The 27,016-nt window shown below is 41.2% G+C and overlaps 1 protein-coding gene across 24 annotated transcripts in view; it reads left to right on the top strand.

The window, feature by feature from the left end:
* Positions 1-27,016, top strand: part of OSBPL5 (oxysterol binding protein like 5) — a 179,827-nt gene that overhangs the window by 120,600 nt on the left and 32,211 nt on the right. For 13 of the 24 annotated variants that reach the window (XM_086892605.1, XM_023929030.2, XM_086892603.1 and 10 more), the window contains 6 exons: positions 3,845-3,918; positions 4,969-5,031; positions 14,117-14,197; positions 14,847-14,948; positions 16,577-16,780; positions 22,502-22,586. In XM_086892605.1, the coding sequence (XP_086748731.1) occupies positions 3,845-3,918; positions 4,969-5,031; positions 14,117-14,197; positions 14,847-14,948; positions 16,577-16,780; positions 22,502-22,586 (609 nt within the window). The remainder of the gene's footprint in view (positions 1-3,844; positions 3,919-4,968; positions 5,032-14,116; positions 14,198-14,846; positions 14,949-16,576; positions 16,781-22,501; positions 22,587-27,016) is intronic. The other 11 variants (XM_086892610.1, XM_086892616.1, XM_086892612.1 and 8 more) reach the window with 1 other exon arrangement.

Here is a 27,016-nt window from a genome sequence, read left to right on the forward strand (position 1 = left end):
GCTATCTCCATAGATAAGCCACAGGTCTGTGTCCATAAGCTGTATCCCATATTTCTCTGTTCTCTGTTTTCCTCTGTTGTTTTAAATGCGCTTTCAGCTCTTGAGGTTTTTCCAGTGGTCTGTGTTTTGCTGCTTGAGCCCAGCAGGTTTCCTTTATGTGAGCACTGGGCTGATTGTGCTGAGCGGGTGCAGTGGGCAGCAAAGCCCAGTGATTTCCTGTCTGGAATTCAGTGGGTTGTGATGGGGCTGGAGCTGCAGGTCCCACTGCACCATCACCTGGGATGCCCTCCAGCAATGAAGATGTGCAAGTAAATATTTCAGAGAGAAGAGAGTGACAGACTTTACACCTCAGGAGAGCTACACTGAGGAGATTCAGTTCAGCAAGAGAATTTTTTTTTAAAAGGAAACATATGGGAAATGCAGAGGGCACTATCTGAAATAACACTTCGGACTTCTTGCCTTTTGCTTGCATACAAAAGTGCTAATGATTCTTGTAACTGAGAGAAAATTGAGTAAGATACTTTCTTTTTATAGAGAGCTCACAAATTAGAGAGACATGAATTCTTGTTCCTTGTTCATGTCTGTCTTTCACTTAGCCATGAGGACAGAGAACCTTTCTCTAGTTTCTATTTCAGAGGATAGGAAATTTATTGGTGCAAGAATTTTTACAGAATCTCTCTTTTTGATTAGGCTGCAAGATCACACAGAGTCTTTGAATTAAAATTTAGATTAGCTTATTTGCATCTTAAGAGATGTATTTTTACGAATATGGGAATTTTCCTGTGAAGGATACATGTAACTATGTTTCAGGTGTTCACACTGGGTCATGTGGCTGATAGTTACAGTAGAAATGGGTTTTATTCACAGTAGTTTTGTCACACATCAGAGCTTGTATTTCCTCTTGTAGTTTACCAGTCGTGCTTGCTGTATCATTCTTTATAAAGAGGAAAGGCAAATGCACCTGTCAGATTGATACCCAGCAGTAAACCAAAGAAAAGAAATGGCTACTGTTCTAAAAAGGAACTAAATATTTAGTTCCCCTGTGCATGACAGAAATGGATAAAAAGAAAGTATCAGTAATTCTACTCTCTAGCCACAAGACTGGAGTACTGTCAGTTTTCTTCTCAATGTGATGAAGGTTGTTTCCATAAGCACTAGTGATTCTCTTTCCAAAATGTTTTTTGTTATTTGGTGCAGAACTTCTGGGCTACTTTGTGGAGGACCCTTCTTTGTGTGCCCTGGTAGCAGCCAGCACTTTAAATTGCAGGATTCATCTCTCTTTCTGTTGTGGGTGTTGTGTTTTCTTGATCAGGGAGATAAGTGTTTCAGCTTCTACAGCTAGTTCATGTTTAGCTCCTCTTACGTTTTTCTGTGGTTTCCTATTTATTTTCTTGAGGTGGCTGTATCTGTTGTGCTTGGGCTGAGACTCTCACCTTTGGGCTTTCTGTGCACTTAACTGTGTGTGTTGGTTTTTGAGAAACTTCCATGTTGTTCCTATGAAGTTCCTATGAAGGACTATGAAGTTTGCCTTCCAAACAAGGGCTGGCCCTCTCCTTCTGCATGGCTGTGGCAGGGCTGCTTGAGACAGACGGCAGAGATAGCTCTCCTCTGAGAAACAGCCTTTCCCTCACAATCTCCAGTAGACTTAATGCACTTAGCATAAGAAACTAGTAGATGTTGCTTCATGAACATACCTAATAAAGCCTTGCAAATTATACAGTAAGAATTGCCTGTTCCTTTTTTTTCCATAATGCTTTGTGAGCAGGACTGTCCAGAACCTCAGGAACAGGGAAAATCTCATTGTTCAGGCACAAATCCTTATAACTGCATTACTGAGAGGAGGCAGAAATGTCTCACATCCAGGCTTTTTGTATGGCTACAAGCTTGGAGTTAAGCTTTCTATAAGAAATAATAAAGACATAATAAAGAATGGATGTGAATTCTGTCATGCTAATAGACACCATTCCCTTGGAGCAGACAGCAGCTGATTCCCATTAACTTTACTTGAACTTTTAGACCATATGTTACTTTCCCATACATGTGCAGAAAAAACTCTTCATGGGAAACAAGTGCAGTAGCTACATGGCTTTATGAGTTTTTTCCATCCTCCTCTGCCTCTTTCAGGGAGAATGGGGGTTATAGAGATAAAAATGGCATGAGAGAAAGAAAAAGTATTATGGAGATCTAGGCTCTAATCCATGCACAGCAGTGCTTATGGCCATCCCACTTGTCATGGTAGCACAAAAGCATTGTCAAATCTCTGGCCACTGGGGACTTTTTTTTTTTTTTTTAAACTTTTTCCTGCCCACAAACATCAGGATTCTGAGTGCATTATTTAGGGCTCAGTGTTTCCAGGGGAGGACTGACAGCAAAGAAAGTAGTTGGAGATCAGGGTCCCATGTTGTGGCATCAGTTTCCTGCATGTCTGGATGGGTCCTTCCTCCACTCCACTCCACCACATGAGCAGAGCACATGCTGTCCCTCTTCTGCCAGGCAGAAGCATGGGCATGGGCATGGGCATGGGTCGCAGCATGGGCTTCTGTGGCTGACTTTTCTTACAGTTTTCTAACAGCTTGGCTTCTTAAATGGCTGCTCTGATAATTCCAGGTGAAATTATGGTTCAGACACATCTGTGACAGCTTCTACTGGCTTCGGGAGAATCAGGATTTTCCTATGTCGATTTTGGATTTGGTGGTGTTTCCAAGGCTGGCCCACACATTATTTTGAAAATTTCTAAATGTTTCATATTTTTATATTTTATAATTTTTTATAATTTTTTTAATTATTTTTATTTATAATTTTTATATTTTTCCCGTATTTGCAGTGTGCTACAAATGGACTGTGTTACATTGTCTTGGTGGTTCTTTACAGGCATCCTGTATTCTGAAGCTCTCATTGCCAGTGATGCTGAGAAGAAAATGACATTGTAATTGGTTAATAATGACTGTCTTGGCACTAAAAATCTAGTCTCATCAGATTCTGGTTTTTGGCATTTTTTTTAATAGAAGCTCTGTGCTTTCTTTTACTGTAAGGCAATGATTACATTTGGCCAAAAGAACAGTATTTATCATTACATTTTATTGCTTGGACCAGGACTACACACATTCATGCCAGTATATAATGTATGCAAGTTTAGGATATTTGAGTAGTGGCAATATATTTCTACAATGATTGGAAAACGTCACACTACTCATTTACTGCTCGTAAATTTAAAATATTTCTTATTTTAACAAATAAGTCAGAAGACATTGATATTCTGCAAGTGTGTTGGGGTTTTTTAATTTTGTTTTACTAATTATGCATAGATACTCTTCTGTCTTCTGTAGCATTTTGTGACTGTGGTTATTATTTGTCCAACAAAGCGTGCTATCAAGTGCATCAGTGTATAGTTGGCAGATACTGACCAAGGAAGATTGAATAGCTGCTTATTAACTGAATTACATTTCTTATTTGCACTGAACAAGGCATGGGGTATGCAAGGAAAGAACCGACTGTGGTAATGTAATTAAAGACTGCATCATAATGTGGACACAGAAGGGAGCTGATTATGGATGCATAAGCAACTTTATTTCTGTTTTTTTCCAGCTTTCAAATGCTGAACTTTGCAACCATCATTCTGGTTTTCCATGGTGTTTTGAGAGCTTAGTTTTGAGCAGTCTTGTTACCTAAGCATGAGGATCAAGGCTATTTCAAATTCTATACGATCCCTCTCTGGGATCATGGTGTGCTTGCTCTTGCTCATAACTCCCCTTGTGTGCTGTTAGCAGTAGCCCTTCTCAGGCCATGATGAGCCGTGGTTTTGCACAGAATTTCTCTGGTTTTGAATCACATATTTTTGTTGCAGGAAAAGATGTGGAAGGAAACAGCCCATCGGCCCTGAAGGATGAGACACCACAGACTCCAAACTTCATTAGCAAGGTACTTTGGGATAGGGAACCATTCCCAGTCTTGATTTCGTTTCTTCTCAGGATGCTATTAATCATTCTTACCCTTCTTTTTTGAAGTCATTGAGAAAGCCTCTCCCTCTGTTTCTGCAGGAGCTGTGTGTGTATTTTGAGGGAAAGAAAATGAGTGTTTTTGCATGGTTGGGATGACAAGGAAGCCTGCACTTTCCTCTGGCTTGATATCACCTACTACCACAGAAGAACATGGTTTATTTGGGCCTCATTTGACAGTGTAATTAGATGTGGTTAATTATGGTTGAAAGGTTGATTTTGTCAGCAGAGGTGTCTCCTGCTGTCCTTGATCAGCAAGGCAATCATAAATCTTAATTGATTTGCAAAAGAAGACTTAATATTTAGTGTAGTGCGCGGCATCAGAAACAGTGACTGGAGAGCCTGGGAGAGAGCTTTGGGAATTGGTCTAACAGGAGAGGAAGACAAACTGATCAACATTTCCTGAACACAGCTTTTCCATTCAGCCTGTTAGGGAGAGGTAAAAGTGAATCTAAAGTTTCTGGATCTCACTGCTCAAAACCTGCCTCTAGATCAAGAGTTACAGAGTGACAGTGTTTGAGTTCCTGTGGAGATGGAATCAACCTTATAAATGAGATCTGGCTTTGAGATTCATGTACTAGCTTTTCTGGCTGCAGCTCCCTAACATGTTTCTGGAGAGTAACTAGAAATAGAAACGAGACCAGTTAATAAATTTTTAACTAAATTTATTTTAAACTATGATACTATAAAATGCAAGTGTCATCAGCCGAAATGAAAATATAGCATGAAAGAAACAGCTGCAGACAGGTGATTTCTTGTGAGACGTGGAAATAATCTCTGCATCTTCCAGTATATTTCTCTGTGCTTTCCTGGAGCTTTCAGATTGTTTTGCTGGGATGCCCTGGCAGAGGTCAGCACAGGGAGATGATGATGAGAGGAGCTTTGGGAGTATGCAACAAGGACTTGTGTACATGTCCTCTGCTATTGCTGGAACCTGGCAAGCTGCAAACCGATCTTGGTTTTGCTTTTTCAGGCAGGTTCCTCAAGGAAAATCAGCCTCCCACTTATCCTGGCAGTGGAGAAGCCCAAGGACCAGGTAACTGCATCCAGGGCTGTGTTTTAAAGCTAGATGTTTTGCACGCCTTACATGGAGTGGTGTTGAATTTCCAATGACTTAGGAATGTAAACAAGAAGGACTTTGTCTGGACAGGACAGCTCAGAGCACTGAAATGCTGTCCGAAAGGGAGTTTAATTTCTGAGATGCAGGATGAACACAGGAATAGGAATGTATTTATGAATGCTTTCTAGGTGAGAGCATGGCTCAGTTGTGTCTTCCAGCCTCTGGGCCTTCCTTGCTTTTCAGTCTCCTACAGGTATGGTTTTGAAAGGAGAAGCACTCATAGAAGATTTGGGTGCCCACCTTGATTTCTGCCTGGAAGCCATCAGTGGGTCTCTCCTAGACAGTCCCAGGAACAATTGTTAAGAGTTAAGAGAAATTGCACAGCACAAAACAACTATATCAGATCTATGAATCAAAACCTGGACATGAGCTTTGTTTTCAATAATCCAAGCTTTTGCTTTTTCAATGGTCAGAATTGCTCTAAAACACCAGTGGACTAAGAAGAGACATGACACCAAAACACTGAACCTCAACTTGCCTACTCATTTGCGGTATTGCAGGCAATTGCTTTGGCTGCTGAATGGGCCAGAGCTGGGTGTTTCTTTCCTGTCTGAATATTTTGCTTAGACATATGATGTTTGATTCTGAGACTTTCCACCTGGACCTGTGCTCTAGCACCTGTCATTTTCACCTTGCTGTGTTGTGCAGTACCTTGCTCTCTGTTGTGCTTTGCAAGGACAGTAGGGAGTCCTTATTTAGAAATGTCTTGTTACTTAAAAATTCAAGCAAACTGGTGGTCAGTTTGTTTAATACATAATTTTTTGCATTCACTCGGCTCTTATGCCATAAAATAAAGCCTTACTGTCAGCATTCAGAATTGTAAGTAGGGATCTGTCATACTATTCCAGTTTAAAAATAAATAGTGATTCCACCTACTTGAACCAAAGGGAGAAGTATGCCCTAATTCAGTCATATTTAGATTCCTGATAGCAGTGGGGGGGAATAATTGCTAGAGATTGGACTGTAGGGTGTGCTGGTTCAATTAATGGATTAAAAGTAAATGTTATAGGTTACAGATTCATGCCATGGATATTTGTCCTTCTTTTGGTACAGTGTTCTTTCAGCAGCACTATTTTGAGGCACCACAGCAGATTAACTACTTTCACTCAGTAATAAGAAGGACAAGAATGCCAGTGAAGTGATTTGATCTCTGGACTGGGGCTTGGGGAACCTCAAATTCCCATCTCTGCCGTGGATTCCCTTCATTGCCAAGGCACATTAATTGCATTTCTGTTTCACGTCTTCATCAGTGAGGTGGAAACTGTTCTGCATTTTGTTCACCCAGGCCATATCCACACTGCAGAAGGCTGCAGGTTGCCCAAGTTAGCAGAGAGAATGTGGCATAAAAACCCTATAAATGTCTGTGAACTTGTGTGCTGCAAAGACTTTTAACTGCAACCACATTGCCCTGTGCTCATGGGTGGGCTGCTCTCTGAGGTGTCAACACATCCCAGTTGTCCTGTCTGTACAGACAGTCAAATATTTGATACTGGAACATTTGCTTTCAATGTGTTTGTATGGATCTTGGCACTATATATATATTTGTAATTTCAACTGTGGGTTCTTAACTCATACATTTTTGGAACATACTTAAGGCACAATTTAGCTACAGATTATGTTGGTAACTTTCTGCAGCACATTTCCTCCTATTTAATTTTTTAAGTGGAGTCTCTTTCATCTCCTTTTTCAAAGGGAAAAAAAAATATTAGCTAACTTAGTTCAGATTGTTTCTCTTATTAGTTTCTCTCTGTTTTAGAGCCCTTTGTCCTTTTTTTCTGGGCTGAGGGATCATAGTTGGGGTGGGAAAGTATCATCAAACTGTCTCTATCTAAGACTCAGGCTTGTCTCTGCAACCAGGTAGTACAGTTAGCACATACCTGATAGTGGTAGGAACCTTTATTTTGCATTGTGCCTCATTTGATGCTGTTAGAGTCCTCTGAGGCACCTTTTATTGCAGTCTGCAGTGCTGCATGCTTCCCTTCCCTTCCCTTCCCTTCCCTTCCCTTCCCTTCCCTTCCCTTCCCTTCCCTTCCCTTCCCTTCCCTTCCCTTCCCTTCCCTTCCCTTCCCTTCCCTTCCCTTCCCTTCCCTTCCCTTCCCTTCCCTTCCCTTCCCTTCCCTTCCCTTCCCTTCCCTTCCCTTCCCTTCCCTTCCCTTCCCTTCCCTTCCCTTCCCTTCCCTTCCCTTCCCTTCCCTTCCCTTCCCTTCCCTTCCCTTCCCTTCCCTTCCCTTCCCTTCCCTTCCCTTCCCTTCCCTTCCCTTCCCTTCCCTTCCCTTCCCTTCCCTTCCCTTCCCTTCCCTTCCCTTCCCTTTCCCATGCTTACCTATTAATTCTACTTGCTAGAGGGTGTCTGGAGTCTCTTGATATGCATGCAGGGCCACAAAGAATTGAGGTATATTTTAAGAGATAGTCAGAAAAATCTGAAGCTGGAGTTCAGGGGTACTTCACTGTTTCTGGTCCCTCGCTAATGCTGCAGTGAAGTCTATGACATTGTAGGAGTGTGGCTGTTGCACACACAGTTATGTGATGTATTGGAAGGCAAAGCACTGTGAATGAGTTTTTCAACGTGCCCAAATTGTTCAGGTCTTTATTGTGTGATTTGTAATCTGAAATACAAATATAACTGACTGCTAGAAATTTATTTTAGCTGCACAGTGGTTTGAAACTGCACATACTGATCACTTGTGATTTAAGCTACAGTTCCCATACTGTCTCAAGCTCACCCTGCTTGATCTATGAATCGTGCTCCTGACCTCTGAGGTAACTCCAGTCATGGTTACACTTCGGACTAACATAGAAGATAATTCACAAATGTGACAATTTACAAGGGTACCCCTTCCTGTTTTCCCTTAGCCAGCAAACCAAGGAATTGATTGGCAGACAGACCCAGATATTGTAGGAATCACCTTGGAGAGACTCAGGAGTGAAACATCCCCTGTGTGTGTTAAGCACAGCTTAATGGGAGATTCTGGCCCTTCCAGGTGGTGGCAATGCTTAGCTGGACCCTTGCTGTCTTTTCTTTACCATACTTCATGCTCTCTATGTTGTGGATGGAGGAGCCAGTTGTCTCTATGAACATTTACACTCATTTCCTGTGCCCTGGTTCAGCACATTTTGCTTCCTCAGTTCCATATGCAGCACTTTAGGGTAGTAACAGTTGTCCACAGAGGTCTTTGCAGCTGATTTCAGCTGAGCAGAGATGTAGCCTGGAGTATTTTGGGAAAATCAGGTTGAAGAGGGGTGGGATTTTGCATGTTAAGTGGAAAACATGGAGCATCCCTAACTTGTGTAGGTACATACAATCCCTGAAAACACTGGGGTGCCTCACAGAGGTGAATGTAGACAGTAGTAACTCAAAGTTGATAACTTTAGGTAAGCCACAGCAGTGCAATCATGTCAGCATAGGTCACCATTGATCATAATTCCTTAGCCTAGTGTTTCTGACCAGGAACGTGAGGGCAAATAGAGGTGCTGAAATTGAAATTATTTATTAAACAATTTAGCAAAACTTCAGGCACAATTGTTTTTCATTCCTCACTTTGCTTGTTTAAGCTCAGCCTAGGGACAAAAGCTGTGCCTATAGCTGGAGAGGAAATTAAAACTGTTTCAGCTTTCTGCTGGCACTAAGTCTATGACAGCCATGTGAAACAGCATCTTTCTCTGTCTCCAATTTCTCATCTCACCCCAAATGTTCTTTTGATATTCTGACCTTGCAGAAGGAACTTCCCATGCAAGGCACACTTAAATGATCAAATAGAAATCCTGTGAGGTCTGTGAATTTTTCTTTATTTACTGTAATTTGATGCAATGGAGCCAAGGATCCCACTAAACACTTGTATTACTTGATATTTGAAGTTGTTTGGATGGCTGAATTTCACCAGCTATTTTCCCCAGATGCTGCTGTCATGTCAACTGTTTATTTGTACAGGCTTTTCAGTTCGTGCTAAACATTGTGCTATTTCAGAGTTGTAAACATAGTCACTGTATCTTTGTAACATTGTTGAAATAAGAGGGATCATTATGTTGGTTTTTTTTCCAACTGGAGAGTTTTAGTTGAAGATTATTCAGCTTGCTGTAAAGCAGCATATCAGTTGAATGGTAATCTTTCCTACTGCGAAGGTTATTTGTCAGTAAGAATTGTTTCACTGACTCTGCTGTGCTATGGATGACCTGTTAATTCACAAGAAAAGTAAAGAGTTTTCAAAAAGAACTGCTTATAATATAAGGAAACCAAAATTGCTTACATTTGGTTGAGATATCTGTGAATATTCACATAAGTAACAAGGAGTTTCTCAGTTGTAATGTCAAACCCAGCTTTTCCATAGTTTTTACACTACTTAAACAACTTTAATTTCTTTCATTTCTGTTTGCGATTTTTAGCAATTATATGTGGAAAAGATGCTGGAGAAATTACATCTGATCAAGGACATGTCACTGATTTTGTGAAGCATAACTTATAACCCCAGCTTCTTTTGTTCTGCCTTCAAATTTCCATCTGGTTTCGTCTTTCTCTCTCTCTTGGATGTGAAGAAGACAGAAGGGAAACTTGTAAGCTGTCACTGCTGTTACCATGCAGAGCACAGCTTGAGAATGATTTTATTGAAATGTTTCTGATTTGGAATAATTCTGGCTGTTGTGCAGCGAGGATTGCTTGTGCTAAGTAACAGGATATTCCTCTTCCTGTTGTCCTAGGCATGGCTGGCATGCTGATGGGCTGGCATCCCCCACATTGGAGCTGATCACAGGCTGCTTTTCTGTGAAATGATTTGGTTTCTCTTGGAAATGAAGTCACCAAAAAGACACTGGGTCAAAATAGCACTATTGTGAGGACTCTGCATGCTCTCTTGCGAAGCCTGGCGTAAGTGTTAGGGTATTGTGATGACTGCTAACAATCAGCAGTGAATCTCCAGAGCTCCACGACTGAGATGAAAGGGAACAGAAACCTAACTGGGATAAAAAGTATGTTTTTGAGTACAGTACAGCCCATTGTCAGTGGTGAGGTCATCACTCAGTCCTGAAAAGAACAGGTTTGATTAGAGAACTGAAAAGGGACAACAGTTCCTTCTCCCTGCGAGTGTTGCAGCATGTTTTGGTGAAAGTTTTTGGTAGGTTCCCTCTTTATGGGAACCAGTATATGAGAAGCCTACTTACTGCTTTCTTATTACAATACTCCAGTGGGCTTTTTCTTTCTTTAAAAAGGACACAAATTCGTTACTCTCCCATTGTACAAAGTCTCATCTGTGGCCAGTATTGTTCACATGTTGCTGCACAGAGCGGGGCCCAGATTCTGATACTCTGCACAAACATTTTTCCAGTTTCCTTGGAAGACTTGCTGTGATGACAAATGGCTTCTCATAGTTTTCTGCCAGGCTGGAAAAGGCAGGGCAGTAGAAAGACATCATGAAATGCATTTGATGTGTCTTAGCAATGTGAGACCCTGCTGTGTCTTGGGAATCTTTAGAGCTGATGGCCCGAATTTAGTGAATGCCACAAGGTACAAACAAAATCATTAAGAAGGATTAATGTTAAAATACGAAATCATATTACATCAAGTCATTTAGCTGGTTAATCCCAGAGGAACTATCATTGCTATCAGCAGCGTGGGTACCTATGGTATGCTGTCCTGGGGACTTAGACCCCACCTGTCCTGTGAGAAAGCAGGAACTTTAAAACCAGAAACACAATGATTTTTGCTGTGTAGAGCTGGAGATCATCTGTTTCCTTGCCAGCAAGCTGCTGTTTAAAATCAGTGATTGTGCATCCTGAAATGCATAACAAGAAGCAAAGTTGGGAGGGAGAAGGGGGAACTGTCAAAAGTCCCAGGTCAGGCACATCTGAAAGTTTGTCTATGACTCCTAGTTAAAACTGTGGCTTAGTTATAGTAACATTTTCTCTCTCTTCATAAAGTATTTTGCAACCATCTTTGTGGCATTGGTCACACAGCTGGTAGGTACATCACCATTTTTGGGACATGGAAGAACAGAAACTTATTTTCCCATGTGTAGAAATTCTTGTATGGGCAGTGAGTACCTACGCTACTGCTTCTTTCTCATCTACTCTTAAGCCTGTCTTGGTGACCACCATGCCTGTGGCCCTGTTTCCCCTTACAGGCTGGGTTCACAGATTCAGCATGTCCAGGTGTAGCCCAAACCTGGGGGAGGCAGTGCCTGAAGGAAGCAGCACAGTGGTTCAGGAGCTACCACAGCAGCACCCTCCAAAGCTCTTCATCCAGCTGCTTTAACTAAGTGAAGGACCAGTTTGAAATGGTTTTAGCCAAGTTCCACTGTATTTATTGAGCTCCTAAAGGCTGTGCTGGTGTCAGGGAAGATTATCCCTTCATCAGGTGTTGTGTGCTGTGGTTTGATGGTGTGCACAGCAGCATTGGCTGGAGTTGGGCACCAGTGTCCTTGGTCATGGAGTCAGCTCTCCCAAAGAATCAGAATCAGTGTCTGTCTGTATGAACATCCCAGGTTTGAAGTCTTGTGCTTGTTCAACTCTATTTTTAGCATTACCCAGAGAGACTCCAAGGAGGAGGCAGGTGGGGCTGGTGGAGCAGTGGAAGTGCCTCTCTCTGTGTCAGTGCTGGCTCCCCACGAGCAGCAGGTCTAGGCTCAGGTTTGCTGTGGTTGTTGGAAGCCTTTGCTGCAAGCAAATCTCCCCAAGCCAAGTGAGCTTAGAGGCCAAAAAATTCATTCTTTATATAAGCACTAAGGTGTAATTTTCTATATAACAAGCGATTGTAACTTGTTTTAATTATAAGCAAAAGGCATTCTTTGTATTCTGATGCTTTGCAGGCACCTGAGGAGTATTTCCTAGAATCTTGGGAACATCTGTGCTTTTTCTGCCTGTCACGCTGGCTAATGAGGATTAGTACACAGTGTTTCTCTCTGTCTGATCTCTCAGGCCGGAGGGAGTGAAATCACTAATAAACAATTGGCTGATAGTTGTGTCTCAAGGACAGGACATTCTTCCTGTTAATTGAGAGAAAAGGGGAGAATTCTTTTGACCAGTTTCAGAGGACACACATCTCGGATCATGAAAGCATAATCTCCTAATAATGCTGAGGGATTCTTACTCAAAGATATTTAGGCACTTGGAAATGTTTCTTCATAGAGAAAGACTTATAGCATATCTCCCAAATGTCTGCTACTGCCCTTTGAAATGTAACAAAGACCCTGGGGGCACAACTCTCTGCTCAGATGTCACATCTGGGCAGTGGTCCCCAGCATAAACCTAGTGTTTTTACAGTGAAGTCCAAAGCACAAAATAGGAATCAGAGACAGCTGTGTAGGTAGAAGAGGCAGGTTCATCTTTCTGTGGAAACAAAAAAGGTAAACACTGAATGGTTTTCAGGAGTCCAGGAGCTGGCCTTTTCTTTGAGTGGATCCAAGTTGCCTTGTAAAGTAAACAGATCAGGGCTGTTGCTGGCCTTTGTGTGTGATCATAGAGTTTTCATTTCTCCATTTTTAAAGTATCATGTGTGGTTTTGGTTTTAGTGAAAGAGAAGGGAATGTGGGAACAAGTAATAGGTTCTACAGCGACAATGGCTATGTTGCAAATTGCACCTTCTGCTCCTGATTTCTAATTCTGCATCACCTACAAGGAGTTTTGCTCAGTTGAGCAGGCAGCCCTCTCTCCTATTTTTGCTCCTGCCCCAGTCTCCAAGGCATAGTTGATGGCCTCTTTGCTGTGATCTGGTCATGCATTTCTGTGTTTTTCTCTGAGTCATGTGAAAAGGACTGATCTGGCTGTCATTAATGTACAGCATAGTTCATGGCTATAGTAGCCCAAGAATTTTCTGTGTCACCGGGAGGGAAAAAGGAAGTGGGTCTCTCGAAAGTGAAGGTGCAGTAAAATTGTTACATCAATTTGTGACATAAAGGAGAGGAATTCTGAGAGCCCAGAAGGTTTGTTTCACATCATAGCAGTGAATTTATAAATGGGAAGTATTTTTGATACATTTTTTTCTTAGTACAGCTCATTTTTGTGTCACACTCATTACATGAAGGTGGCTGAGGGCTAAGGTTTTCTTACAAAACTCTCATGTATGACTGGGAGAGACAGTGTCTGACCCCAAAAGATCACAGTCTGAATGCATCAGACACATGAAAGGTTGGAAGGAAGAGAGATACAGAGAAAGTAACTTCCCCAAGGTCACATAAAAAGCAGCAGAGTCCAGACTGTACCATAATTCTTTCACCACTAACCCTGCCCAGGTTTTGTACAATTTGCTGACAGAACCTTTCCATGTGGGGGTCCTCATTGTGGGCATGCTTTCTCTGGAGAGCTGCACTTTCTAAACATGCTTTATTTTAGTAACAGAAATGCTGTCATTATGCCTAATGAAAGTAAAGCACTTCTGCAGCCCATCAGCACAGTCAGGAGATCAACCAGTAGTTTCTGAAAGTGAATTTAAACAGCAGTGACACTATCAAACACAATTTGAAGTGACTGTTTATATTTTGTGCTTCATTTTGCAAGGCCAAGATGAAGGTGATTTTCCTGTATTATCTGTAACATTTCTTGCCCACCCATGTTTTTGGACATTTCAGTCAGTGCAACAGTCATTGCCAGTATCAAGTCTATTCTGAAAAATCTATAACAAATTCCTCATAAGCTTTATTCTAGCAATTGAAATGCTCTCATATATGAATAGAGTTAGGCAGTTTTCAAAATTAGAAATAATTTTTTGGCTTTCTGTTTTGTTCCATTGTTTTGTTGGGTTTTTTGTTTATTTTTTTTAACAAAGATTAATGTCTGCGTGGGAGGAATACAAAGAAAATTTGGTGGGGAATTTCCCGACCAGTCATGGGTATAAAAGGGAAGTTTGGACTGCACTGTGTATATACATTATGTGCACCTGTTTGGTGTTCCACTGCTGAAGTCTGCAATCAGCTCTTTCTTGGATTCCTGAAAGTTGTAAACAACACTTTGTCAGAGCATAACTTGAACATTTTCATGTTAACACATTCCTATTTTCTTCTCTCTCTATTTTTTTTAGATTGAATATAAGCTTTGCAATGGGTCTGACAAAGAGTGTGTGTCTCCCACAGCCAAATTCATGAAGAAGGAAACACTGAAGGTATGTACAAAGCATCCAGGTCATCATCAGCTGACTTTCTTTTAAAAAACAAATGGTACCTTCCAAACAAACCATTGGAAACAAGTCAGAGTCATTTCCCAAGACCCAGAGAAGCCTCTGAATCTTTTAGGAGTCATTATAAGTGAAGGACATTTACAGGCTTTACACACAGGATTAGATGATATCCTGCAAGCAGAACAGATCAGTGTAATTATTTTCACTGTGTTCTGGAACCATTAGACACCTCAAGAGGATTGTAATCCTTCACTGCTCTTGTTAGGACAGACTTGCCTAGGCAAACAGAGCAAACTGTAGCTTGAACACTTGCTTGTCTACCAAACAAATAGTATAAATGAATGAAATTAGATTTAGTTTCTTGAATTTGAGGGGTGAGGAAGACTGGGTATCCAGCCTCTTTCTTTCCCCTCCGAAGAAAAGACGAACTAGGTTGTGTTTAATGAAACTTCAGGAGCAAAGAAAATGCCTGTTCTCTCCTTATGTTTTTATTCTTCCTTGTGCTTGTTTCTGTGGAACCTGGATGGGTCAAGTTCTTGTCGTGCTATACATAACTGTCCTTAATCCATTATGTTCTTTCCTCCCCAAAAGAGGCCACAATTACAGCTACTATATTTTCTCTGTTCTCAACCAGGTACAAAAAAAAAATTACAGGCAGGAGAAGAAAAGAGCAACCAAACAACTCTTCAGTGCTCTGAAGGATCCCAGTGTGGTGATCACAGCAGACTGGCTGAAGGTATTTGATAGAGACAATTTCTTCTGAGCTTGTGGGAAAAAAATGAGATGTGAAGTAGGTGATGTGTCTGAGATGTATACACTTTCACTTTATTAGGTGAAAGAAGACCAAATAGGTTTGAGTTGAAGTTACTGTAAAGTAACTTCAACTCAAGCTTCAACTCAAGCTTTATTTAAGTAACTGCTGTAAAAGTGGAACTGTGTGTATTTACCTTCCACCTTAACTCAATTGGTCTATTCCATGTCCTTAAGCAGCAACAAGGACTCAAAAAGGGCATAGTACAAAGGGAAGTGATGATGTTTCTCTCTTTGTTCCTCTCTGAAAGACTCTGTTGGCCTCTTCCCATAAATGTGGTTTTGTACTGAAGAGGGAATAGAGTGAATAACAGCCTGAAAATGGGCAGATACAGCTTGTTCTATCGACAATTGGATTTTTTGTTGTCACGGCACAGAATGAAACATACTGTACCTGATGACAACTGCAATTTCTCCTTGTGCACAGACTTGGGGAGTGACAGCTTCTCATTGAAGTCCTGAAATTTCTGTGTGACAAAGTAAATCTGGATTGACATTGAGAGATGAGCACTGGTTTTCTCCTCCTTTGGGACCATTTAGTCTTCTCAAATAATAGTGAATTGGTTGAACCTTTTATATTAGCAAAACCTAATTTCCAAACATTGCCGAACACATAGCTCTTAAGAAAAACAAAGTAACTTAAGGATGTCATGAAACAATACAGTTGCATTTGGTTAATGGTAAAATCCTCCAACATTGTTCTGCAATTATTATTAGAGGTCAGAAAAGTGACATGATTATGCTTTATTTGATAAGTTAGATTGGCAGAAAAGCCTTCCTGTAGTGTTTATTGTTAATGAAAAATAAATATTGAGACTTTTTAAAATATGAAATACCTGTTGCATGTTTGCTATGGCTGGAAGTTTCTGGTGAGCTGCAAATAATGCTGGGCCACAAAAACAGAACACAGAAAAGACTTGAGGTTTGGCCTTTGCACACCAAAGGCAGAAAGACCTTAGGCAAAATTTAACCTTACTGAGAAATGTCTCCATTCTTAAAGCTGTAATCTTTAATATACTCCTATCAGATTTAATGTCTTCTCTACAAGAGAGAACTACATTGAGCTCGACAGAGAAGTAAACCAGCTGGAGACAGTACTTCTATGAATGGGGAATTTGACAAAATTCATTAATAGCAGTGTTCTGCAGAACACTATTAAAATGACTTTTAAGTCGAGTTAAACTAGCTATAACATTTTTATATGCAATGGTCTAATTGGCATGTCCTCCGAGATTATTAACAGATCACTCTCACATGGGTCAACAGTGCTGATTGCCTAAAAAATTAATCAAGTTCTAACACAGCTAGTAATATAGATAGGAAGAATGCTAAACCAGTAATAAAAATATAGAGACAAAATTCTGATAGCCAGATTTCCAGGTTCTGGGATTTTGCTATGAGGTCCCTAGGACTATTCAGGGAACACCATGCATTTTTCTTAGGTATCCTGATGCAGCCTTGGAATAAACATACTAGAAATACTGTATAAATACTGAATAAATGCTGGGTTTCTTCTATGGAGCAGTGTAGATGCAACTTTTTTTGTTCTTCCAGATTCGTGGAACTCTGAAGAGCTGGACCAAACTATGGTGTGTCCTGAAACCAGGAGTGCTGCTTATTTATAAGACGCCAAAGATCGGACAGTGGGTTGGGACAATCCTGCTCCATTCTTGTGAGCTGATCGAGAGACCCTCCAAAAAGGATGGCTTCTGCTTTAAACTCTTCCATCCTCTGGATCAATCCATCTGGGCTGTAAAGGTAACAATCCTGATGAGTCAAACCACCTGTTCTTGGTCACCGAAGTTTCTGAGCACTGGTGTTGCCTAGCACTGATATTATTTAGTTATTCAGCTGCTGTTAGCAGTGGTGAATTGACTGCATAAAAATATTAAGGATACCAGAGCTTGATCATTGAATGACATCAAAGAGACATAGTCCTTGTGATTAGTTCCACAGATGTATCAGTCTCAGTGTACAGATGCCTGCATAGATGGAGGAAAAAGGAAATGTATTAGTGCAGGAAGAGAAGTTCAATACTTAGGCGCTATATCGAGCCATGACCTACATCTTTAAAAGGAGTTTGGCATAACACAGTTAACTAAAATCCCCAAAACAAAACAGAAGGCACCAAGTGCTTCACACAACACTGGAGATGGTTGGCAAAGTGACAAAAAAGCAGGTTTGTAATTTGACTTCTTTTTTTCTAATGCCCCTGAGGTTTGGTTTTGTTTGCAGTGGACTTGGAACTCAGTGTTCAGCTCAAGCCTTGACTTGAGCACAAAAGTCTGACTTCAGATAGCACTTACTGTCTCTTCTTTGAAATGTAAATAGCAGGATTTTCTCCATTTTGAGTTATTCTTCATGCTGAGAGAATCCCTTCCTATACACACAGTGGCTCCTAGAGTGACCTCTGGATCTCCCTGTAACAAATACATGATTAATAATTTTTCACACTTCTTGAAATAACTCCCTGCAAAACTTAAAGAGCTGTATTCCTTTATCTTCTTTCCTTTAAGAATAGGCAAAAAAGAAAAAAAAAAATGTAATGCCTATGATCAAAGAGGAAGATCCCAGTATCTCCTGAAAGGCACTGAGAGCCACATCCTTTGGATACCCTGAAGACAAAACTTAAATGTTCTTGTATTTTTTTCCCTGTCAAAAACAGTGGCAATAACAGAGTTATTGCAGACATAAATTCTCTAGGAGACATCACAAGTGTAAATAAGGCATTATGAGCTGATGCCTTGATGCAAGGTGGTCAGCAGAGGGCATGGAAATGGAAAGACTCAAGAGAGGGCAGTGAAAGCACTTGTCATGGCATCAGAAGTTATAACAAAAGGGAGAAGCCCTGTGGGAGCAGATCAAGCAGACACACTCCTGCTCACCCATGCAGTTAATTGAACAGTTTTAAACACAGCTATATGATCGCTATAAAAAGCCTTTCCATTTTTAAAAAGGTAGGAGGAGAGAATTAAAGCTAACCTCAGCAACCAGGGGTGAGAGCTCCTGATTTCTGCCAGCAGCTCAGCTCTGATTTGTGCCTAAATGCATTACTTTTCCTTTAAATTCCAAAGGTTTTGTTGCTACCTTGCTTCTTGCTCAGTTTTGAGAGTTTTGATGCTTTTTGAATTCAGAACATGCACCCAAGAAGGTTGTTGATGATTTAGTGTCTATCAGCAAAAACATTCCTTGTGACTTGACAGGTCAACTGATTTATTTTGAGAAGCACAGTCAGAGAAGGTAGTGAAAAAAAGAATCAAAAGTGCAGTCAGATACTGAAAGGCAGAGTTGCTGACAGATCTGAAGTGTTGCACTAGGATGCCCTTCCTTTGATATGAAGCATCCCAAAGAAAGAGGAGGTTTTATCAATATGTGTATGTGTTTAAATATGTGTATCTAATTCTTGTGTCTCTCAAGAAAACATATGATAGAAATTAGAATTCGAATATTAAATGTGAAGGGAGTATATATCTGAAAATGTTTGTGTACTAGAGGAAGTCCAAAGAGGTTTAAATTTTAAAGTCAAAGTAATATTCTGCATCTCTTGAGACATATTCAGGAAGCCACATTTGAGCTGCATGGTAGGATACTCCCTGAAACCTGAGTTCAGCCTGGATTGTTGTGTGTTATAGATGCTTTCAGCCACGAGGTAAACGCCAAAATACACATCAGGGAGAAATCCACCAGTGAGCTGCTTGATGTCAAAGAGGCTGTCTGCACTCTGTCAACAGTTTAAGGCTGAAACTGCTAAAAATACTGTTTTATTTTATGTCGTTTCACAGCCTCTTTTTAAAGCAACTGGAGCAGAATTGACTGATCTACATTGGTTGTGTTTAACTATGCAAAAAAAGTCTGTTTTTCAAGAAATACAGACCCACCCGAGCTTAAGCAAAAAGCCCAAATTGCTTCTCCATCACAATAGAAATAAGATCTGGATGAACACCTTTCATTCTTGGCCAAAATGGCTTGTGAAATTTTCAGGGATTATCCAGATAGTCCACTCTATTCAGTGGATTTGCAGTTTACTCGGGGTAATTACTGAATATCTTCATACATATTGGCCTGGCTACCCAGTAGATGCTTTGAGCTAACTCTGGGGTTCAGCCCTGGAACAAATGTCTGGTTCAGGCACTGACATAGGCCTTTATGGTAGTACTAGCCAAATAAATTTGATGTGCAAGCATTTAACTTCAGAGAGAGCAGGGTGAGATTTTGGAGCACCTTTCAAGATAAGATGTAAAGGCCATGGCTTGTAGTTGAAGCCTAAACACATGCACCTGGGTACTGTTTTTCCTATAAAGCTCTCTGGGGTCTAGAGCTATCTTAGAAACATATTGCTGAGGAGAAGAGTTCTTTATTCTAGGCTTCTTCCTTGGCTTTTTGAGAGTTTCAGCATGAAAGTCTTTTGCAGTCCACATTGATTAGACCTTTTATCTATTTGTTCCATTCAGGCCTTTGTAAACCCAAGGCCAAAACCACCAAGGTCCAAAATCAGCCAGCAGTGCAAGTACTAGTAAGAAAAGCTTCCCCCACGTGCTCCAAGTGCTTCTGCAGAGGCACTTTGTCCAATGCATGAAAGCAGTGTGATCCCACATCACTCCTGGGAAGAGACATTTTGCCAAGGTGGCTGCAGGAACTGGGGAATGCTAATCTAGTCATTCATGTGAGGGTGTGGGTATCTGTCCTCTTGCTTCACAGAGGGAGTGTAGAGCTATCAGCTGGCAGGATTTGCCTGCCTGTCCCAAAAGATGTCCTGGAATAGGTTGTATTTCCCTAAAAGCTTGCTCAGAAGCTGGCTGAACAGCATAGTGTGGGAAGGCTTTCATTATCTGCAGAGTGTTCTGACATTTATTTAGAACAATAAGTTGGGGTCAGACCCACTGCATCTGGGAAAATGTATCATATGAATTTTGTTGGTTTGTAAGAAGTTGAGTCATTCCTTTAAAGAGAGTTCTAGTAATGGTCTTGCACTGCTGCTGTTCTAGTTGTTGTTCTGTTCCAGAACACAAAAGTTTCATCTTCATTCTTGTGGTAATCTGCAATACTGTTAAGATTTCTCTCCCCCCCCCCCCCCCCCCCCCCCACTTTTTAAGCTTTGTTTTATGACTCTCTGAGATGTCTTGACATACTATCCAAAACTGTCAGTCCTCCACATTTTCCAAAGCCCATTCCTCCCATTTCATAATGCCTTTTGAGTCTCAAATCAGATGTAAAGATAGGAATGATCTGAAGGTGATCCTTTTTTGGTTGTATTGCACAGGGGCTGCAGCTGGGCTCTGGGTGCTGGTGCAGCTGGGACAACACTTTTAGTGAGAGATGGTCACTGGCATGGTGCCCAAAGGCTGGGAGACAGAAAGCATCATTATCTCTGCTGTGCGGATACAGAACACCACTTAATCTGTGCAGTTATTGGTTTTATTTTCATGGCCTCTTTTCTTTTTCTGTTGGAAGTGGCCCCCTCCATGCATGAACATGCCTTACTGTTGAATGTGTTTCCTTGACAGAGTGACCTTACTGCTTTTTGAGTTAATTCACATGCCTAAATGCCTGTTAGAATCTTGTGTTATCCCTTCCTTCCCATCTCCCCCTTTTTTTTTTTTAAATACAGTTTCTCTATATCTGTACTGTTAGGTTGTGGGGTTTTTCCTCAAACACAGCAAATACCCACCTCTGCACTAAAAATACAAGTAATGGTGTCATCAATAGTTCTCCAACGCCCTGATCAGCTGCAAGCAACTGAAAGGAAAAATGCCATGGGGAATGATGCCTGATTGCATTAATGTCACTAGTCATGTCTTAAGCTGCTCTGCTCTGGTTTACAAATCAAATCTCAACTTTGCCAGTCCTGACTATTAAGCTTTTAAACAGTCTTAATTTTGTGAACCTCTTGCTGGGAGAGGGGAGGGGAAAATGAAAGTGAGTAAGAAGGATCCCAGTTTCTCCTGGCAGCAGAGGAACCCCACAGATGTGAAGGCAAAAAGCTTGACTGGAGACTGTTGTCTTCTCAACACTTCATACACTCAGATACAACTTGATGCTTTCCCCACTCTGTCCAAATTTTGTTTTTCTGAGTGTAACTCCAAAACAAAAAATCCAGATAAAACCACTATTTAACTGTGAAGCACTTGTGTACAGGGGCAGTTTTAAATAGCAATTCCGTACAGTTGGTACAACTGGGAGGGAGAAATCCTTCTTTCAAGGAATTTGGTAGAATACTATAAAGGCCCATGCAAGGGAAGAAAGTAATAGTCAAACTGCAAAAAACTGCCCACGGATTTTCAGCATTTTGTGGTATTCTCTAGAATGTCAAGGAAATGTGTATTGGAGCATCCTGGAGAAAACCTCTTGCTCTCCCCTGCTGGTGCCATAATGGTCACACAAGTATTGGTGATGTTTTCTGCCCTGCTTTTATTTCTGACATATTGTCTGCATATTTGAAAATTATCTGCTTTTGTGTTATCTGTTACAAAATGAGGAAGATAAGAAGCCGGAGGAAGCTGGGTCGCTTTGAAAATGCAATGTAGGAGAAGGGATTTCTATTTATTTCTGCCAGGTTAAGGCACAAAGTCCATACCATGAAGAGTATGAAGCTGTATTTACTACACACAGGAACTGCTTTTTCTTAGCATCTTCTGGAGTTCAGAAGAGAAGAAAACAGGGAGGAGATCAAGGGGGGAGCCTGTGGTTCTGGTCAAAGAATTGTCTTATCCAGGATGGACTTTGCTTCCCTGGGCATCATTTCTGGAGGGTCATGCTGAAAGCATGGTGGCAAGATGTTTACAAGACGCTTTTTTTTTGCCACAGCTTCTAAACTAAAGGCAGCATAAAGTGAGAAAAGTCTGAAGTGGCTGTCACCCAAGGCACCACAGCATAGGGGTTCTCTGGATTTAAAGGTGAAGGACTGAACCCAGTAGAATGTGCCCATGCTGGGGGACCTTTGGTCCTCAGTCTGTGGTTTTCCCTTTTTCACATTTCCCACAGACTCAGAATGGAGTTTCTCCTTTTTTTAATTCCAGGAGAGCTGCTGTTGCCTCTCTGCTGGACGCACTCACAGCACAAGGTGTGGCTCTGCTGCTTTTTTGTGGTGGCGTGTGAAGGGTGTACTGTAAGTGTACCTGTCTGCAAGAGACTCCATGTGCACCTCATGGAGCAGTTCCTTCTGGTGTTGCACAAAGGTTTGACTGATTTTGTCCCAAGTGACAGCAGTAAGATCTTTCCACTCCTGCATATCAGAATAAACAGCAGGTTTTGGGCTGAGTACAGGTTAGACCAAGCTCCATTTTCATAGGAGCTCACTACTGCCTTGGAGCTGCAGCAGCAGTATCGTGATTACTAATGAGTGTCTCCATATTACTCCATCTGCTCCTGCCTTCTTTCCTATCACAAACATGCACAGTCTGCCTGGGAAGGGTGGAAAGACATTGAACAGTCCATTGGAGCTTCTGTGCCTTACATCTTTCTGTCTGTGTTCATTTCCAGGGACCAAAGGGAGAAAATGTCGGCTCGATCACTCAGCCTCTTCCCAGCAGCTACTTGATTTTCAGAGCAGCCTCTGAATCAGATGGTGAGTTTGGGGGTTTGTTTGCTTTTCCCAGATAGCATACTTCTTGCTAGTTAAGAAAATAGGTTAATGAAAGAAAAAAAGGGGAAAAAAAGGGTATAAAGGAATAAATGGTGGCTCAGCCAGTTTGAAATACTGCTCTTACCAATGGTCAGAATAGATCAAGCAGACTTCTGGCACGTTCTGTTGCCCTCACTGAACAGTCCCCTCTCTGGCCATGCGTAGGGAAGAAGGACTTAGGCTTCTAATTGGGGAAAACCACTAAGTCAGTATAAACTAAAGGATGGAAGAAGTCCAAAAAACCTGATTTGAAAAGGGCTCTGTGTCCTCAATTCAGCAGAGACTTCATTGTCCTATCTGCCTACGACTTACCCTAGGGAGGGATCTGTTGGAGGAAAATGGTATGGTAATATTGAAGAGCTGTCAGTAGGTATCTCTCAGCCACCTGAATTTTGCTATGAGCTATTTCTGCTGTGGTTTACAGTATAGCAGGCCCAGATGCTGGTGACTCCACATGTAAAATACCATTCTGGGAATTCAGAAAATTATGGAGGGTAAATTTAGGTCAATATATAACAGACATGCCAGCTTGCTCTGTAAAAATCTCTGTAAATTACTTCAATGGACCTAAAATATCAGTGATTTATAAGTAGATAAGAGGATTAAAGCCATGTTTTTATTCCATTTGACCTTCAGAATATTCTATTTTATTTTTTTTCATAGTGAATTAACCCAGGCTGTTCATTTTATGAATATTTTTCACCTGCCCCACCAAGTGAACTCATCTACCCCATATGCTCCTTTAGGTCTTATCTAGAGCAACTTTAGGGACATAAGGACTTCTTCCGGAGTGAAATGGGCTTTGAAAGTAGTCCTTCTGGTCTAATGATTAGGTTTTACATTTTCCTAAGGGATGGAAATGAGACAATGCAAATGCACATTTGACATGACACTTAGAATAGGAGGAAACCTTCCTTCATTACAGACTTCTGTGCTATTTTCCTCCTGCAGTAAAAAGAGGACAGTTCATGGTGAGGGACACCATCTTGACACTGGAAACTGCTCACAGATGTCAGTGTAGTGAAATTATATGAAAATAACAGAACTTATGTAGACCCATAGACACACATCTATTTGCTAACATATTCTGCTTTTGTAGTTTATTTGTGTGAAGGAATACAGGGTTCTAACTGGGCACCTGCCTAGAAAGAGATAGAGTGATGCAATAATCTCTTGTGGGGGAAAATAGTGCTGTAGGGTAGAGCTGCTAAATTAGAGGCATTTCAAGCCCTGGTTATACACACAGCCCACAGAACAGATATACAGAACAGCCCCACAGAGTTCTTAGGCAACCAAATAGCTTCAACAACCATTAGTCAATCCAGATTTTATAAAATATTATTTCCTTAGAGACCCATGTGCTTGTCTTTCCACTAATTTAATTATTAATGATTAAACCAGAGAGGCAGCCAGGAAAAGAGACCTGTGGCTAAGCTTCTACTCTTTATGGTGTCTGCCATAGGCCAGTTACATGGAGTAGAAGAGCTTTAGATTTGTTCTAACTAGCCTTACCCATGAAGGTTCTACCTAACCTTACCCATACCCATACTCCTAAGGTAGCACTAGCACCCAAGAGATCATCAGAGGTAAGACTTTTCTATCTGTGATCTCTCTGTCTGGGTCCTACAACATGTGGTGGAAAAACACAAAAGGGACCATACCTGGCACATGAGAATTTTTAGTGTTGAGATGCCCGTGGGACGTTTTCTGCTCAGTGAATTATTACGTGTCTCCAGTGTCAAAAGAGCTTAAAATAGTGAGTTACTGGAACACATTTTGAAAGCCAAGATGTTGGCCAAGATTCTTGGGAAGCATGCAGAGGCCAGGCAGATCAAAATAGAGTTACTTTCAGTTTAGTGTGATTTTTCTTAATTTTGCTGCTTCTCTCCAGTAGGGTCCTAATGTTAGATGGAAAGCTAGCATGATCAAGGGAAGGAGGAGGAATTGCGGTGCCTCTCAATCAAATATCCTAAATGTGTATGTTTAAAGTAATTAGGGCCTTTAGTTCAAGACAAAATACAACCTCTTGATCAGCACCAGCAGTGCCCTAGAGCCACCTGCACAGGTTTGGAGCACCCACATTATGCCTGGTAGATTCTGAGTCTGATGAGGTGATCATGAAAGCCAAAGCTTTTGGGATCTGTCCATTTAGCAGTGGACTTTAAAAAAAAAAAAAAAAAATGGTACTGAATTGCACCAGAAATATTAGCATGAAAAATGGTGTAATTTTTAGCTGAATGAGAGTATTTTACTTCACAGCTGAGGTCAGTTAGCTGTGGAAAGTGGCCATACTTTGTGTAGGAAGGGCAGACAAGAGGGAAGAACAGCTTCCCCCCAAGCACATGTCCTGACAAATGGCCAAACACTTGACAAAGAGTGTCATACTTGGAGATGAGTGACTTGGAGGTCGTATTAATGTCAGTAGGTCATGTAAAAGCATATGCAGATAAAGACACAAGGAACAGAAACTGCTACATTTAAAAAGAATTCTGTATAAACTGCAGGAAATTAAGGCTTGCACTTTACAATTTATACGGTTTGATTTTAAGGTCAGAAGACAGGCTGAAATGGTTTTAGACTGTTACATTGCTTCACCTGTTGTAAAGAGGCATTTCCAAAAGGGTGTGCCTGAGTTTGTTTCATTTTTTTAACATACTGGACAAACCTAGAGGATGCAAGAGAGACAGGAGATGGAGGTGACATGAACTAAGCCAGCCAAGACAAATGGGGCAGGTGGGATCTGGGCCCTTGCGTATATTTATAGTGTGTTCACATCTCCCCCATAGTGCAATACTGTGGGAATCTACAGCATCTCTGAAGAGGTGTCCTGGCTGTGTTCTTCTTAACATAATCTCCCATGTTAGTAGTGGAAAATGAACAACAAAGCATTTGGCAAATATAACTAACTTGTGGATGCCTCTGACTTGCTGGGAAATACTGAGTTGCAGCATATGTTAGATATACAGTTCAGCCATCCAGGCAACTATATCATGATCAGCAGCTACATGGCCTACTTTTTCTCTCAGCATTTCAGCATCCCCATTTTCCCCTCTTCTATACCATCTGTGACAGACAGTTGGTAGTATTTAAGTTCATGACTTCTGGACGATCTGCAGAACCACTACCCGGCTACAGCAGATTTCACATTCACAGACCAGAGCAGCAGTCAGCTTTTTGATGTGTTTTAAACATCAATCTCTGGAAAAGTCATGTCAGCCTACAGGGCTCAACCTGCACAAGTGCAGGGTCTTTCTTAGCAGTTTGAAAAAAGTTTTCCAAACCAGTGACTGTGTCTTCATTTCAGGTTTGTCTTGAGGAGTGACTTAGAATTAGTAGTTTAAATCTGTCCCAAGCATCCTGCCCAGACCATTCTGGAGCTGCCCCTGAGATCTAACTGGTATGTCCTAAGCATTTTAAGTCACCTGCTTAGATTTCACAGTGAGGATCTCCACTTTGCCATGGGCACTGCTGCCGCAGGGTGTATTCCTACTAATGGAATTCAAAGTGGCAGATTACCAAGGGTTAAAATCTTAACATTGGAACTGTAAACCACATTTATATTTTATTCCTTATGTCTGCCCTCTCCTTCAGGTATGCTCTGGGTAGCCTCCATTGCCTGATGTGGATGCAGTTGTGTGGAAGTCCTGATGGTCTGGCTTACAGTGTTTCTTTTCTAGGCTTCTGGCCCTTCCCCCCAAACTGATGCTCTCATCTGGGGAGGAAATTAGATTATTGAAATAAGGGTCACGCACAGAAGCAAAGAACCACAAGGAAGATTGCAATTTGAAACCAGGTTAACAATGAAATACATCTCTGGGTCCTGGCAGCTCTGGAGAAAATAGAATATCTTTTTAGCTTTATGTCTGTGTTTCATATTCCTTAGACCTTTCACAGTGGTTTAAAATCCAGGCTTTTGCAACAAGATTTCATTAAGTTCACTGCATAAATTGCACCTGCAGCTAATTGAGAGCTCACGTCCTTGCATCTTGACAGCCAAAGTGCGAGAAATCATGCACGCAGGCATCCAAGTGGTACAGCAAAATAAGCAGTCAGCTGAACACGGTGACCTTAATGTTCACTGACTGAACCAAATCAGCCTCTTCCTCACGATTCGTGATTTGTGTGCACTTGAGCAAGAATTCATCGTTTCCAGGTGGCAGTCTGCTTCAGGTTGATTTTTAAAAGCATCTATCTTGTGCATGTGAGGCATGAGGCCAAAGCTGGAGGACTTTAATAATTCAAGAAGAATAATATTCCCTTAGTGATGCCTCTCTGGAGGAATGTGTGGTTGCTCAGTGTGTGCCTTTTGAAGTCTTAATTGGCAAGAGATTCATCCCAGGTGTTCTGTAGCTACAGGAATGCAGTGGAAAGAA

The sequence above is a fragment of the Cyanistes caeruleus genome, chromosome 6, assembly GCF_971803275.1.
Source record: "Cyanistes caeruleus chromosome 6, bCyaCae1.hap1.1, whole genome shotgun sequence".
Lineage (NCBI taxonomy): Eukaryota > Metazoa > Chordata > Aves > Passeriformes > Paridae > Cyanistes > Cyanistes caeruleus.